Here is a 16207-nt window from a genome sequence, read left to right as displayed (position 1 = left end):
GACCTCAAGCTGCACCAGGGGAGGTTCAGATTGGGTATTAGGAAAAGTTTCTTCACTGAGAGGGTGATCAGGCATTGGAACAAGCTGTCCAAGGAAGTAGTTGAGTCACCATCCTTGGAGGTGTTTAAAAGACGTGTAGATGTGGCGCTTAGTGACATGGTTTAGTGGTGGACTTGGCAGTGCTAAGCTAACGGTTGGACTTGATCTTAAAGGTCTTCTGCAACATAAACAATTCTATGCATTCATGAGATCGAAGTTTAGAGGGAAGCTGAAGATCATCCCTATTTTGATTTGGCTTGCAAAGTCATTGTTGATCTTAGGGAAAATGGGATTTCTGAAGAATTGCTTTATTTGGTTTAAATAGAATACAAGTAGAGAAATAGAATAGCACTCACCTAAAGAGAAATTTAACTCTGAAAGGCAGAAAACCTCACCTTTATGAAGCTTTTTGTAGTGAGACTCTTTTTGATGTTCTGTTTGAAGGCCCTCAAACCATACAGCTTTTCTTCAAAATAGGAATGAATGTTGCATCCTCAGTGAATGAATGTACTACTGAATCCAGCATGGTAGACCAAAGACAAATAAATCACGCTTTGTGCCAGTCTTTGAGTAGTAGAGGGTATGAAAACCAACAAGGAAAGTGTTGTAGGTAGGAGCTGTGTTGCATGTTTCAATGGTATTACAATATTTAGGAAAGATACTCAGTGCCAAAGATGACAGCAGTGAGTTAGTTGCTTTTTATTCTGTATAAAGGAAGTAGTAGGTTTTCCACAGCCATTGAAAGCTTCTTTTCAATGTTTGCTTGCTGCTTTTTCTTAAAGAAGAATGGGTATGTTATTATTCTCATCCAGGTATTGAAGGCTCAGGAGCTAAGACTCTTGTATTATTAGATCATTGTTGGCAGGAAAAACAAAATACAGATAATGCTATAAGGCATTTTCTGTACGATTCAGGCATCTTACATTGGTTATTAAGGTTATCCAAACAGTGTATTCTTTGCTGCTGTCATTGTCACTAATATTAAAAAAAAAAAAAGTCATTTAAGATTTGTTTCTACATTTCTGCTTGGAGAGAGATGAGTTGTTCTCTTCCATTCACCCAAGGCAACAATCAGCATTTTATTGATCTTGTGCTTCGGTTTCTCTTTTTTATTCATTTCATCCATTTTCCGTGGTAGTGCTTATTGTCTGTTGCAATCTACACTGATGAGAGAAGGGGAGCATAACAAATCTCGTTTGCCACTACCTGTCATTCATGTCTGTAGTGGACGTATCTTTAGTAATGGCAGGGTAGTTTAATGTGGACATGAACAATCTTAGGAATCACTATACTGTATATAATGGATCATCTTTGCTTGAATTCTGAGCACTTCACAGACATTTGAATTAGTTCTACTTAAACATCTAATATATGCTACTCTTTGCACTGACTAGGTAAGAACAAAGATGTCAGAACATTTAAATTCTGACTGGAAGAGAAACACAACTGCTTGATTTCAGAATGAGTTTTCTTACATAATTAAAAATGCCAAATGTGTGCAAAAATCAAGAGACAAGCAGTACATATTCAATATCATTTATGCAGCCAGTATTTTAAAAGCTGGTGTCATGGACAGTACTACTGGCACTGGTCTTCCACAAAGTAGTTTTCTGCATTTTTTACATTCTATTGTAATCCAAAACACAATTCAAGCTACAGGGATTATACTCTGATGCACATCCAACCTTTATCTACATACTTGAAGGTGTTCAGGTTCATAGTCGTGATTCTTGTCCATGTCTGTTTTTACTGAACTCCGAATTACCCTTTGTCTTCATTGATGACTTAAGTAAGACAACAGTGAATGGAATTTTTGACATATTTTGTAATTGATGGAAGACACAAAAAACTATTCTAAATGACTTCGTAGGAAGAAGACCATAATGTTTGAATTACCTTGAGTTACCTTCTTGTTTGTATGTTTATGAAATGTAAAATACAGAAGTTGAGGACAGCCTATATATAAGGCTGTAGACAAGACAGCTGCTTAAACTCTGTAGGAAAACTGCCACTTTTAGATGTGGTTGAATGACTTGCCAAAGAGTCAAGTATAAAAAAGTATGTCTGTTTTATAAATTGCAAAATGGCAATGACAGAATGAAAACATACTTCAGAGAGGGCTGTAGTTATCATACAGAGCCTTGAAAAATTACCTACTGTTTTTCATTTTTTGTTGATTGGATTTTTAACACAGAGGTCAGTACTGCCTGGTTAGGCCTGGTGACACACCAGAGTATAAAAAGCTGAGATAAAAAGGTTATGCCTTTTATAAGATCTCATCAAACTTCCCACTAGTCTGAAAAAATTTAATGATTAGTGATGTCCAATAGCTAGCTGTCATATGGAGCATGGAATGTATTATTGGGAAAATCCTTTCATGAGTGAGGATGCATTTAGGTTTCTGTAAGTCTAAGCAGGATCCACAATTCTTCTTTCCAGAACAGATGCAGTCCCACAATAGATGTAATACAACATTTGCTCATGGGCATAGCCGAGATACAGAGAACATCTAATAACCACCTGCATCCCGTGTAAAGCAGGCAACACATTTAGAGATACAGATTTGTAAACATTTAATTTACTAATGAAATAAACCAACAAAAACTGCAGTCGGTAAGAGTACAACCCTGCGTGAAACTTTATTGCAGGAGGAGGACATAGGAAACACCATCCAACTAAATGAATAACTGTAAACAAGTTTACAAGATTAATATGTGGATTTAAATTGCAGTCACTATTCAAATTTCCTATTTCACATCAACAGCATAGCAGGTAATGGCAGGAACTGAGGATACATAGTTTTAGCAGCATTTGCATTATAGTCTCAGACGTCATCTCTGTTGAGTGTGTTTGTTTCCCATGGTTATGTTTCACAGTAGAGTGAGTAATGTGAAAGCGGAGGCAGCAGTTGTAGAGTTTTACTTGCTACTTATCCAGCAGTTTCCCATCAAAACACGGGGTTTAGCACAATAAAGTTTGTTCTCTTACTGTCTGTGTCAGGCTGTTTGTCAGTGAGGTATGTTAGCTGAATATAACTACCCACCCTCCTGTGCTTTCCAGTGTCTGGTTGAATCACACCATGACTGACACCAACACACATTAGTGGGAGGATTGTTTATGAGAAAAAAGGAAAACAAATTTGACACTTGAGTTTACCAGGAAAGTCATTGCGGGAGCACAGATGCTCATCACTGCCGAATACGCACAGCCGAGGTCAGGGAAATGTGTCAGGGAAAGCAAAGCAGCCTTGAAGCATTTTTTTTTTAACCATCTGGCAGAGGAGAACACACATGAAATACAGTTACAGCTGAGTAGAATGTGCCCTCTTTCCTCTACTCTCTTGGGATTGCCTAATCCCCTTTCCTTGTACTAGGCTTTAATGAGACATTTCAGAGTGTGCTCCTCTCCCACTTTCTTCTCTCCTTCATTGGTTCCCCCAGGGATCTGCAACCCCTCTTTTCCGGGGGCTGGTGACAGCAATAGCAGTAGCTGGCAGGGCTTGGGCTAGATGTCCCCTTTAGATGTCCTCTTGCTCTCCCTTGCAGTCATGCTTGCTTCTCTTCCAGGCCAACACTTTTGCATATCATGCTTCTGGAGCAGTCCTGGTCAGCATGAAAGTACTGACGCATGGGGAACCTGGAAAACCTCTTAAGAGTTATTTAAAAATACACATATTTATGTGCTATGGGTATAGGAGATCCTATGACAAAAATTGGAAAAGGAAGATTGCTTGGACTGAATTGGGTGGTGTGGTTAGGTAAATTCTGTGGAAGAGTAAAAGAGATAAAGATAGATGGAAAGGAAAAGGGCTTTCAGATATAGTGGTTTCTTGAGTAGAGAGATGAAAATTACAGGAAGACAGAACATGCACAAAAGGAGCAAATATTGGAGACCTGTGGGAAGAGAGAGGGGGAACGTTGTAATAGGGGAATGCAGAGAAGACTGGAGATTGAAGTCAAGAAAAACATATTAAAGCAAGAAACCAAACCAGAAATACATTTTTAAGAAACAGAAGGATTTGGGAAAGGAAAAAGTGGAACCTCCCACTCCTGGTGAACAGAAGAGGAACTAAGCGGTGACAAAAGATGAAAAGAAAAGATACATATATTATCACAGTAGGTGGAAAGAATAGTTTATACGATGAAATGGAAATGAAATGAGGGGAGGGAACTTATAGGGTAAATTCATGTTGATCGTGAAACAAAATAAAATCCTTTCTCTGCTTTTTCTCTGTGGCTACTAAGGCCTGGAAGAGCTATGATTCCTGCTCTGTCTGAATGATTGTCCTGGGTCTTTCTGTTAGGGAAGATGCTCGAAGGAAGCTGTGCTGTATTTTGGTTGATTTAAACTATCATTTATCCTTTGTGAAATTAAATGGTAGAGATGTACCATCTGCTGTTGTTTAATGTGTGAATAAAAGTTAGCGTGTTTGGGTAATGTTTAAACCCAAGACAAGAGCACAAATAATGGAAATGTTATGTTGGCTACACCCGACAGCTCCCTTATTGACTGAAACACAGTGTTTCTTCCTGTGTCTTAGAACTATTGAGCATGATTCCTGGAGGAGGATGGGTATTTCCTCCTTGGTGAGGAGGCCGAATATTTTATGTCTGTGTTTTTCTCATTCTTTTTAGGGATCTCTTGCTGTCTGTGGCGCTTGGCCAAGTACTCTCCCTCCTTATCTGTGGCATTGGTCTCACAAGCAAGTATTTGTCAGAAGATTTCCATGCCAACACACCTGTTTTTCAGAGCTTCCTCAATTATATCCTTCTATTCTTGGTCTACACAACAACACTAGCTGTCAGACAAGGTAAGTGCATCTCTGAAACCATTTTGTAGAAAACAACAAGGATAAAGGCTTTTGCAGAAAAACAGCAAGCAACGTGATTTATACACATATCTCATTGTTTGTTTCATGTTTACATTACCTAGTAATACATATTTGATGAATTGAAAAAACCCCAACAAATCTTCATTAGGAAAGAATGAATCAGTAGGTGTCAAGGATAGTGGTGCAAGCTAAAAGCAAAAAGAATCATCAATACTTTTGACTTTCTAACTGTTCCTATGGGAATGTTCGTCTTACACCTGCCACTGACTGGCACCACAACCACACACTCAGGGTTCATTTTGGATTTGACTGCATGCCTTCCTGGGAAATACTAATATGCTTTACATCTTATATAGACTACGGAGATCTCAGATGCAAGCAAAGAAGAGCTTGTTAGTTCTAGTTTCTGAGTGCAGCCATTCAGTAGTTCACCTATTGTTAGAAAAAAAAGCAGCCAATTTTTAGCCTGTAGGAGATGAAGGGAGGGAATTTGGAGTGTCGTCTCTCTGAGGTGCTATGTGGGCAGAGCAGCACTACAGCCCTGCCACTGCTTTGCAACAGGGCTTTGTGTAACCAACCTGACCTCCAAAGTGACAGATGCATTATAGTACACTTTGACACTGTTTGACAGTCTACATATAATATAGGGGGATTGTACCTTTCCTGCCCATCCCTCCCTTCTTTGAGATTTCATGTCTAGACGAGGTGTGGGAGGTGAAAGTGTTTAAATACGTTTCTCACCCATTCTTTTTTTGTAATGGTTTTATTTATTCACCTTCACAGACCATATGGATTAGAAGCAAAATAAAAAAGTATCATGTGCTTTCCTGACTTGGCTCTCCTGACATAAGGAGGGAAGGGCTCTAATGAGGAGGAGAACCACAAAATGTATTAGGCCATGATGAGGCCTAATATATATGATAACCATAATGAGAGGTTCACTCTTTCTTACATGAACAAGCATTTTGGATCGTTCTTTGATGTTACATTTTTTAATGATTTGGGAGCAACCCTAAAGCTTAAGTTCCTCACTCATAGTCCAGTCTGTGATCCAGTACTATAAAGTGTTCCAAAACAGCAAGGACTGAATTTCCATGCAAACAATGAACAGTCAAAAACATACCACTGTGCTCCAGTACAAAGCACTGAAGTGTATTACAACTTCAGTTTCATAAATGTTGGTCTCCATTGACATTTTTCAGAAGCAATGAAGGCCAATCTGTGGAGGAAATGTCAGCTTTTATACAAGGAGAGATTGCTCAGGCAGTGTTTTGCTGTCTTGGTATTTCAGTTTGTGTAGGGGGAAACATCACCATATGCTTTGCTCTGCAAAAGGTTTAAAACATGTATTAGTAGCATCTTTCTAGAGAACTGGGTTAAAAATAATTCTTCTGAGTGTAGGATTGCCTAGATGTTCCTGAGTTCTGTCCCAGAAATGTCCTTCTCAGGATTGATTTAGAAGCTGTGGAAGGCAAGTCCCTGTGACTTTTAAATAGATTTTACTTTTTTGAAAATGCTGGCTTGTGAAAGGATATAAGGGCCAGCATACTGCTGTGCATTACAGAGGTTTATTTAGAGTAGTGTTTGACACCTGGTATATATTGACATTTCAAGAATGTTATAAAATGCCCTGTTTTACACATATAAAAATGTATACGAAAACTGTACTTTATAAATAATTTTCTGACTCTGTTTAAAAATACAGTGGTGGACTAAAGAGAGTTTATCAGAGCTATCTGTGGTGCCAGTAAGATATATCTAGGAAGCGAATGGGGAAAGTGTTGGGGATATGTGGAAAATACTTTCTGGACAAGTGAGGAGGGTTGGGGAAGGTGTTTGAACGGGCCTGTGGTTGAATACTGACATTACAAACAACCAGAGCACAATATAAAGCTTGCGAATGGAATAGTCTGGAAAAGGAACTATCAGAAAAAGAAAAAAAAGAAAAAGAAAAATCCAGAACAAAACTGGCTACAGAAGCAATGAAAGCAGTGATCCAGGCACTCAGCATAACATTGCTGCTGGATAGTATAGCATTACACAGCCAGCTCGTTTACTTGGCATTTAATATTGCCAAGTGATTGAGCCTGACATTGTCTTTTTGCTTGTGTATTTATTCAAATTCATTATCTGTGTTTGTTCCACTCAGGCAGTTTTGCTAGCAGTTCTAATCGTTTGGCATTGCTAACAGATGGAAATCACATAATAATGCTATTAAGTTTGTATGGGATGATTCTGTTCTGAGTGCTGAGAGCATCAGAAGGCTCTTTTTTTCCAAATGTGGTTCTTGTACCCTGGATGCAATATTTAAGATTCTTTAAATTATCCTCTTCCTCCTTTAGAAATCAAACCATCATAAGTTGGCTTGTAGTCAAAAATAGCTGCATCCCTTTGTCTTTTTCTTTGCTTTCTTCTTAATCTCTGTTTTTCTTGCAGAAATGTACTGGCTTAGGAAGTGTCACTTGAGATAGCAAAAAACCCCTTAATTCACTGTAGGACTGAAAACTATAATTTTCCGAGACATGAGGAACTCCCCTTTCTCTAGAGGCTTCTTCCAAATTTTGATTTACTGTGGATCCCCTTTGACTTAGCCTTCCGTTGCTGTTCATCTCATCCCATATAGGCTCCCTGAGTGATAATGAAAAGGTAGAATTTGCACTGGTCTCTGAAAATCACCATTAGCAGATGATTAAAGCTCCTGATTCTTGACCTCTTCTGACTAAAGCCTTCTGCAGTGAATGCCCAGCTTCCAACAGCTAAAATTAGTCCATGGGAACCAGCAGCTTCCACTACATTTTTATTTTGTGGATCAAGATGTTTTTTACTAAAATAATTTTATCACACCCCTTTAGTGGGTGCAAAGATTAGGACTACCACCATGTAATGAATCTACATGTCATCAGGCAGTGCAGGAGATGCACAAGTCCTGCTAGTGCCAGAATCTGAGTACTGTTAAGCTTCATTCCCATGTCCTGTAGCTCTAAATGGGGAATCAGTTTGAAGGCAGTAAAAGTGTAAAAGTACAGCAGTGTTAAAGGAGAAAAGGAGATCTGTTCTCATGAGATTTTCGTGTAAGCCTTAAAATGGAGCTACTACTCAGGTAGAGGTCATGAAAAGGGAAAGAATTTGGACAAACTGGGATTTTTCTGGTGCAAAATCCAACAACATTTTCTATCAGTTGAACTCTCTGTTCTGTAAATCATGAATTCAGCCTATAGAAAACTCTCTCTTTTGTTCTGGATATTTTTAATGCTAATTTTAATTTTCTTCGTTATACGTAAATTTAAGTTGAACTTATTATTTCCCCAAAGAGGTGAGTGGAGAGGTTCTTCAGTTAGGGTATGCACACACACAGGCATGCACAGATGCCAGTAGCCACCTACCTACAAAGAGGTATCCACTAGAGCTTCCAGGCCAGTGCGCATTAATACACCAGTGCTGAGGTCTGAATATAATTCATTAGGAGTTTTCTTTGTATGAGAACAATGCTACAAAATTAATGTCACTACTGCAGCATTATAAGGCAGTAAACGTCATGTTTTATCTGGCTGATATGCCGAAAATTTAATAGGTAATAAGGACCCCCTCCGTTCTTTCTCTTGAGGTAACTTCCTCTCATGCCTGTTGTTTTCACAGCCAAAACCTGTATTTGTCCGTGCTAACACCTCTGAGTTGAGAAGAAGATTTTAACACTTATTATCACAGCTCAGTCCCCTCATCAGCAGAGGATCCTGCTTAACAAAAGCTTGTCAGGACACTTTTGGTTGCGTGTTATTACTAATTGAGGAAAAGAAAAGACTTGGCTTCCAGGAAGAAAAGCCTCCTATCAGTGAAATGGAGCTATGGGAAGTAGAGCTGGTGGAGATTAGTTTTAACACCTTAAAAAGCAGTACGTGGGAAATTGTCCATAGTGGACCAGAAGGTGTTAATTACTAACAGTCAACATGGGTGCAAGCATCAGCAGCTTGCCACCAAAAATAAATTACTTCTAAAAGCCACCTCACATATGCTACAAATGAAAACAACGCATCTACTAGACATCATTAAAAGGAAAAAAAATATGAAATTGCTATTTTTTTGTTATTCTGGAAAACAAGAAATGAGGGAGCAGTAGGGATGTCTTTTGAACAGAAGGGAACCATAAATCCTTAAGGGCCAGATTCTGTGTGAGCAGGGCTCCACATTGGCAACAGTTCCCTTAATTTTACTGTAACAAGTTACCGAGTATTTTCAGCCCACCATTACTGAGGGCTGGAAAGAATTTGCTAGTTCAGAAAAGTTTTCATGAATCTGTCTGGATGAATTCTGCTTCTAGGCTAAGTGGTGAGGTTGTAGCATATGTCAGTGGAAATATGGTTTTCCTTAGAGTAACTGTAGTGTCTTAGTTTTGACATATAATCAAATGTGATCTGTGCCCCTGAGTCAGCCAGAGAATCCTGTGAGACTATTAAGGATTGAAGTCCTTTTACTGGAATATTATTTTTTATGCATTTTTGTCTAGGATTGTTTTATGACATTGGTATCCCAGTTGTATATAAATTCCTGATTTATCTGCTATTCAAATGCATATCTTCATTTATATGCATGACCCGCCACTCCCAATATCCTTCCTACTTCCCCAAAATTGACTAAAAGAGGCTTCTTGAAGGAAAGTAGAGCATTATATAGGAGTTGCTCTCTTTTACCAGTCAGCAGTAAATTTATGGAATGATAGGAAGGGTAAATTTTTACTCAATTTTATTCCACTAGCAATATTATATTGGCACAAAGTTTAGTACTATGCACTTAACTTAGGTAGACATACCAGAATTTATTCAATATTAACACCTTTTTTTGTCAACTGCCCATAAGAACATGCCTAGGAAAGAAAGATAGTACATGATTTAAGCTGATTGTACTGTATGAGATACCCTGTACTTTGGGCAATATGTGTTGTACCATTGACATTAAGCGTGTTCTGAAAAGGCATCGATCCCATCAGCATTTTCAGTGATAAGCCTCCAGAAATATGGCACTTTCTCTTCACTGAGGATGACAGGGAGTGATTTTGATTAGAAAAGATGCATTTCATCATCATTTGGTTTCCTAAGTAGGCTTATGCCTCTGCTGTAGAACAAAGAGCTTGGTTATCCCTCCAGTGTTGTACATAACCTGCACAAGCTGCAGCCAAGCAGCTTTGTGGTCTTCTCTGCCTGTGACAGAAGTGGTCCTCAGTCCTTCAAGGTGACCGCATGCTGGCCTGCAAATGCGTGGCAGATGTTGCAAAGAACAACATTCCACTCTAAGCATGGGGGAAGGCACATCAAACCGGCCCAGATCCTTGCAAGGGGCCAGCCTAAGCCTGGGTTGTAGAAATGAAACACGGCAGCAAGCATGGCTTGGGACCAGTGAAAAATAATGACATTCAGGTCTTTGGTATTCTCATAGCAGCACTGCAGAGTTTCCCTGCTGTGTGGTGCTTTGCAGTCTGCAGTGCACTTTCTCCTAATTACTCTGGGCTTCTAATTAGGGATGCCAACTGTGTGGGATATGTTTATTATGAAAATGGTGAGCCAAACACTCCTTTTGTCTGGGCTTTGAAGCGCCCTTTTCATATTCAGAGGGAATTCTGTATTTTAGGAGAAATGAAACTAGAATGCTGGCTGTTTATAGGCGCTTCAAATTGCAGGGATCTTTTCTGTAACGTGCAATTTTCTGGTTTGGATAGCATGCGTACAGGAGCAAGAATTATGACGTGTTACGTGTTTAGGATTTGCCTATCACATCGTGGGCACCGCAGCAAGCTAGCTAGAAAAAGACAGTATGACCAGAGCCAGATTACTGTTCAGTGCCATTTACATAATCATTGTGTTTGTGTTTGCATGTTTGCATTTTCTAAATTGAGTTTTAAAAATTCCCTGCTGTAAAATGCTGAATGCTGCTGTGCTCTATACTGCATGAACCTTTATTATTTTACTCTATAGGTGGTTACAGTTCAGTGAGGTGTTAAACTTCTCCTGTGTGTATAGTTTCCACGCAGGACCTTGGAATCTTATTCTTTATGATAGTTTCCCAAACCCACAGAATTTCCCTTCGCAGTCCAATGAACTCTTCTCACATTCTTAGCCATAATACAGAAACAGATGAAATTTCTGCAGAGTACGATTTATTCCACGTAGCTTGAAGGAAGACAGAGTAAAAAACCTGTAGACCATATTGGTAATACAAAGGCAGGGTTAAAACCGACAGACTTGACCTTCTGTCTTTTGCTTTATTTTGTTTTGCTATTCCTAGTGGAGAGGTTGGTGGGGTATTTTAATCCTTAGGGGTTTTTGCTGTCAGCTGTCCTCGTTACACTTACCAGCAGACACACGCTTTCTGCTTTGGCCGTGCTGCTCCTCTCCACCCACACAAGGCACCAGGCATCTCAGGGCATTCCAGGGCTTAGTCAATTTTCATTTTCATCAGGTGTGTTTTGCTTTGCCAGCTGTTTAACGAGCTACAAACAAACACTTATGGAGAGAAATCCTGGCCCAAAACATAGTGAAAATATGTTGGCAGGCAAAGGCTGAAAAGAAACCTCAGTCCTTTCTTTCTATGCGTTTTCATTTCTCAGTTCTGTGTTCCTGATTGTTAGGTCAGGTATCTGCTGTGCGAACCCACAGCCATAGTCCTGTGTTATGAAGTATCTGTCCTTTTGTTAATTCTGGTCATTGCATCCTACCATTGGAATAAATCACGTGCATCCCACAGAACATACAAACTGAAAATTGGAAAGTACTGTTCCTTTAGGGTGCAGGTGGCAGCAGTTAAGCATGAACTCTGTGTGTCATGGTTTAATGATGCAAACACTAATACATTCACGATGACCCCAAAGCAATACAGGCCAGGCGTAATCAAGCATCCATGCTGTAGCATTCTCTGTAGTAGTATCTCATGATCCCTGATGCAACTCATTCAGTCCAGAGGTGCCTCCTGTTTTGCTAGGTTGCTTTCAAAATAGCTTTACTGCTCAAAGCAGTATCCTTTATGCCATTAGAGACAAAAGCTGCAAGAAGGCATCAAGTGAAAGGACAGGAGCACCTCATTTATTTTTTTTTTTTTGGTCATGTTTCTGGCTGCCAGGTTTATGTCTTTATCGAGTTTCTTCTAGAAACAGATTCAGGTTTGCACCGTGGTTCAAAGACTGGTGCATGTTTTATGAGAGCAAACCTTACAGGCAGTAAGTGCAATGAGCATAAAAAGGCTGCCAGGCTTTAGGTAGGCCAAAGTCCTGGGTGATGAACCATGTTTGCATCAAGATGCTGTGTCATCGCTGTGAGGCAATGTCTATACTGAATATACTGCTTAAAAATAAGGCAGTTTTACCCTGGAGGTAAATCTACATACAATTTAGGAACATTTAGCCAAATGTGGCCATTCCATGCCAGTAAGCCCATAAATGAAAATTACAGATGCAATAAAATGGAGGTCATGCAGTTATTCAGCTCACAGCTGCATCACAGGTAGCTACTGGAATTTAGCAAAATCAAAAAAATTGTCACAGTGTGGCATTTTGTACTGTGATGCTTTTCTTGGCTATTCCAGCATCCAAATGTGACTTGGGTCACATTTGACTTGGGTCAAATAGGCAACATATATTTGCAAGCTTTTATGTTTGGATCAGCATTTAGATTTTGTTGCTGACCCTGGGAAACTCCCTCCTCAGACATTTTTCCAGGAGCCATGCCAGCCCTTCAAACCATGGGGTAATCAGAACACAAGTCTGTAAGCACCTGTTTGGGAAGATAAACCTCATTACTAGAAGGGTGAGTGGGCAGGCTCAAGGAAGCTCTGAGGAAGTGCAGTTTGAATACTCGTGCATCTTGCTGCTCGATCTGCATCCCCATTTCTGCAGCTGCCATTATGTATTTGTACCACAGATTCAGATAGGGGCACAGATGTCGTAGGTAAAAGAATCAAGTCTTTTGAACATGCAAAGACAAGGCATTGTACGGTACAGCCCTGGAAGTGCTCAGATACCATGGCAGTGAGCATATACTGAGCTTTGAAATTTGGTCCACAGTATCAGAGTGTTGCACAGGGGTGAATGTGGCTCTCAGTAATTTTATTTGAAGGTAAAGCAGCTCCCTATCTAGCCCAGATTGCCTCACAGTGTGTCAAATAATAAATTGTCTCTTAAGGGTGTGAGCTGAATCACAAACAGTTGATTTTCTGTAGAATTAAAGGGTAACTGTCCCTTGTAGTATTAGTATACGAGTCTGATTCTTCTTAATACATAAACATCTCAAGTGCTGTTTACAAAACCAACCATCCCTTCCCACCACAATGAGGAAAGTTAATGGTTCTGATAAAACAGCATACCCTTGATCCTACAGCTGTATGCAGAATGCCACGGTCATCTCTGTCACTTCATGCAGTATCAGTATTTGCCTGTGATTTATTGAATACTTAAACATTCATCAATTCAAGCAGCTAGCCAGGGTAGCAAGATCCACATTCAGCACACGTAGCTCCAGTGTTCATACGGGAGATTTGAAGTGTGGTTACAAGATGATAACTGTATTGCCTGAAGGAGGTAAGTCCCGCTCTGCCAGAATGGTGCTTTGTATGTAATTAGTGTAAAAATTCAGAGGAATAGAGTTTATCCTTGCGATCGTCTTTCTCATTAAAAAAGAATCATAATGAAAGAACAAAGCGGTTCCTGCAGTGAATTGGATTGCCTTCTGAAGTTTTCACTAAATTAAGGACTCAGCAGCATCCCATTTTGCAGACCCCAGTTGTAAACTGTGCACAATACTTGCAGCACAGTCCTTTCTGAAGGTTTGGAAGTACAGTGTATTTCTCTGACATGGGAAATAGCCCACCTCTCCATTTTCTTTTTCTGATTTTGTTAGTTTCTGTTAATAAGGTACGGGGACAGAGGAAAGAGCAAAGAGCATTATGTGATGCTTCAGGTAACTCACAGCCACAGCTATAAAACTTACTCTAAGTAAACCACCTTTTCTAAAATACAGACTGTGAGACAACATGAATCAAGGAAATAAAAAGTTATGCTAGTAAGAAAAAGCTCAAATATCTTACAAGGTTTTCTACCATTTTGTAAGCATATTTTTTCTTTTATATTTAGCTGAGCTGTTAGCCATTGGCATATGGCCACTTCGAACTCCTGTTGCATTTCTGGATGATAGTTCTATAATAATAATCGCAACTTCATCTGAAGAAATGTGTACAAATTTAGCACTAAGTGTGCAAGCTGCAGTTGTGCTGTATGCTCTCCCTTCTGCTCATAAGCTCCAAGCACAGGCAGGAGCAGCAAGTCACTTCTGAATGATGCTCAGAATTCAGGGACCTGGGGAATCACCTCTTGGCTTAGGTCTCCCTTTGGCTGCAACTTTCCTTTGCAAACACTGGGGATGCTTTAGACCCAGGTCGCTGCTGAATGGAGTAGCTCAGGATCATTAGCAACCAGCTCTGTTAGAACTTCTCCCTGCATCAGCTTTCCTGAATTGGTATTAGAGAAAAGGAGAAGGATAACATATGCCGTCTAGCAGCCTCCTCCATTTGTTGCACACATTTCCCTGATGGGAGAAGGAATCTTTGATGGAAGGTGGGAGCTTTGCTGACAGCAGTAGTGAGCGCTCTGAATATACAGGAGAGGGAGAGACCATATGCATGTCTCAGAGGAACACTTATCCTTTCGTTTTCAGTTATATGACAGCGACAGTCAATTCACAGGGATATTTTTGTAACTGATACAGAAATGTAGCAAATGAGGTTTCAAAGAAAAATTATGCATCTGTACCTTTTCTGAGTTAAATATTCATGACTTTGCTTCTGTGCAGCTACTAGAATATTTACGCAATATCATTTATCTTTGCTTCTCTGATTATCTGTCTGTGATCTGATACTTTGTTTTGTTTTGTTCAATTCTAAAGGAGGTTTTAATATCCCAGGGTAGAGGTGGACTGTCACGACTTTTATAAAATGGATCTGCACTGATTTGCACCGTTGGTGATACAAGTAAAGGAGTTGCCATAATTTATGACATATAGATATGCTATAAATAATCATTTAGGGTATATGTAATATATAATCTTATATATATATTACATATTATATATTATATCATATATTATATCACATATATGTATCATGATTTATTATATATATTTTAACCATAAATGAGGATAGATGCTGTTTGTTTTCATTGGTATTTGAAATCTTTTGTTTGAATGTCCTATTAAGATTTCAGCTGCTTCGTGTTCAAGAGGAACAACTAGTTAGTGCCCTGATTTCCTGTGTTTGTCATGTAAGAGGTTTGGCTTCATTTTAAGGGACCTATAGTGGTTTGCCTTCATGTGAGTGATCCTGAGAGTATTTCCATGCACACACAGTTAATTATATACATGCACATATGCATACATATGCACACATCTAAAAACCCCTATCTATTATCAGTAGAATTTATTTTTAGTATTATTTTACATTGCTTATCATCTCAAGATCCCAGTGAACTTCAGGCGTTCCTGAGCTAGGCTTCATGCTTATTCAGGCAGGCATATGATAATAGACAGGCCATGGTGTTACCAGGAACACCTCATGTCCACTCACAGCTTTTACAACATTTCAAAGAGCTAAAATGCCACAAAGGGGAAGGAAGCTTGCAAATAACAATGTTTTCCATGTGAACCAAGTTAACAGTGAGCTCTTCCCAAGCATGTCCTGAATGCGTGGACACTGATGAAGGATCCTATAAAGTCTTTTGCAACAGCATGCCAGAACTGTGGATTAAATTTTGTGTTAAGACAAAAGATGTCGTGTGTTAAGACTATATTCCAAAGCTGAAGAGAACAGCAAAAACGTTTGAAGGACTCCAGTAAATTTCTGATGTCCTCATCACTGAGGCAAACTTGATGTTATAAAAATGTTTGTTGGGATCTGCTCCCTCCTAAAGCAGAATGGACTTGGCCGTGGAGCTAGGCAGCCAGCAGTCATTGGGCTGCAGTCGCTGATTTGAGTGCTTTCTTGGAAAACCATCTAGCTGAGGGGGTGGCAGGCTGGCAGGAGTTGAAGTTACAGGGCAGCTTCACAGTCAGAGGTCTGAGTGAGAAACACGTTTTTAAGTAGAGGCTGGGAATGGTCCTGCCCCAATGCACTCTTGAATGCTGGTACGCAAGGAACCATAGCATGTCAGGTGGGCAAGGTGGAAAATGTGCTTGTCAAGGGACAAGCACATTGTACCAACAAGTACATGCCCCAGTATTTTAGCTCCTGTTTAGATAGTAATGTGGTTGGTATATATCACTATCACATCCCAGGTGACGTGGTGTTTTTCTCTTACTACAGCAGATTGCC

At 39.6% G+C, this 16207-nt stretch overlaps 1 protein-coding gene across 1 annotated transcript in view; it reads left to right on the top strand.

Annotated features, from left to right (window-relative positions):
- SLC35F1 (solute carrier family 35 member F1) overlaps window positions 1-16207 on the top strand; it is a 239512-nt gene that overhangs the window by 130803 nt on the left and 92502 nt on the right. Inside the window, exon 2 of the mRNA XM_030490249.1 lies at window positions 4674-4849. Coding sequence (XP_030346109.1) covers window positions 4674-4849 — 176 coding nt within the window. The remainder of the gene's footprint in view (window positions 1-4673; window positions 4850-16207) is intronic.

This window comes from Strigops habroptila, chromosome 6, assembly GCF_004027225.2.
Source record: "Strigops habroptila isolate Jane chromosome 6, bStrHab1.2.pri, whole genome shotgun sequence".
Lineage (NCBI taxonomy): Eukaryota > Metazoa > Chordata > Aves > Psittaciformes > Psittacidae > Strigops > Strigops habroptila.
The sequence above is the reverse complement of the archived record's forward strand: the minus strand, read 5'-3'. Positions and strand labels throughout refer to the sequence as shown.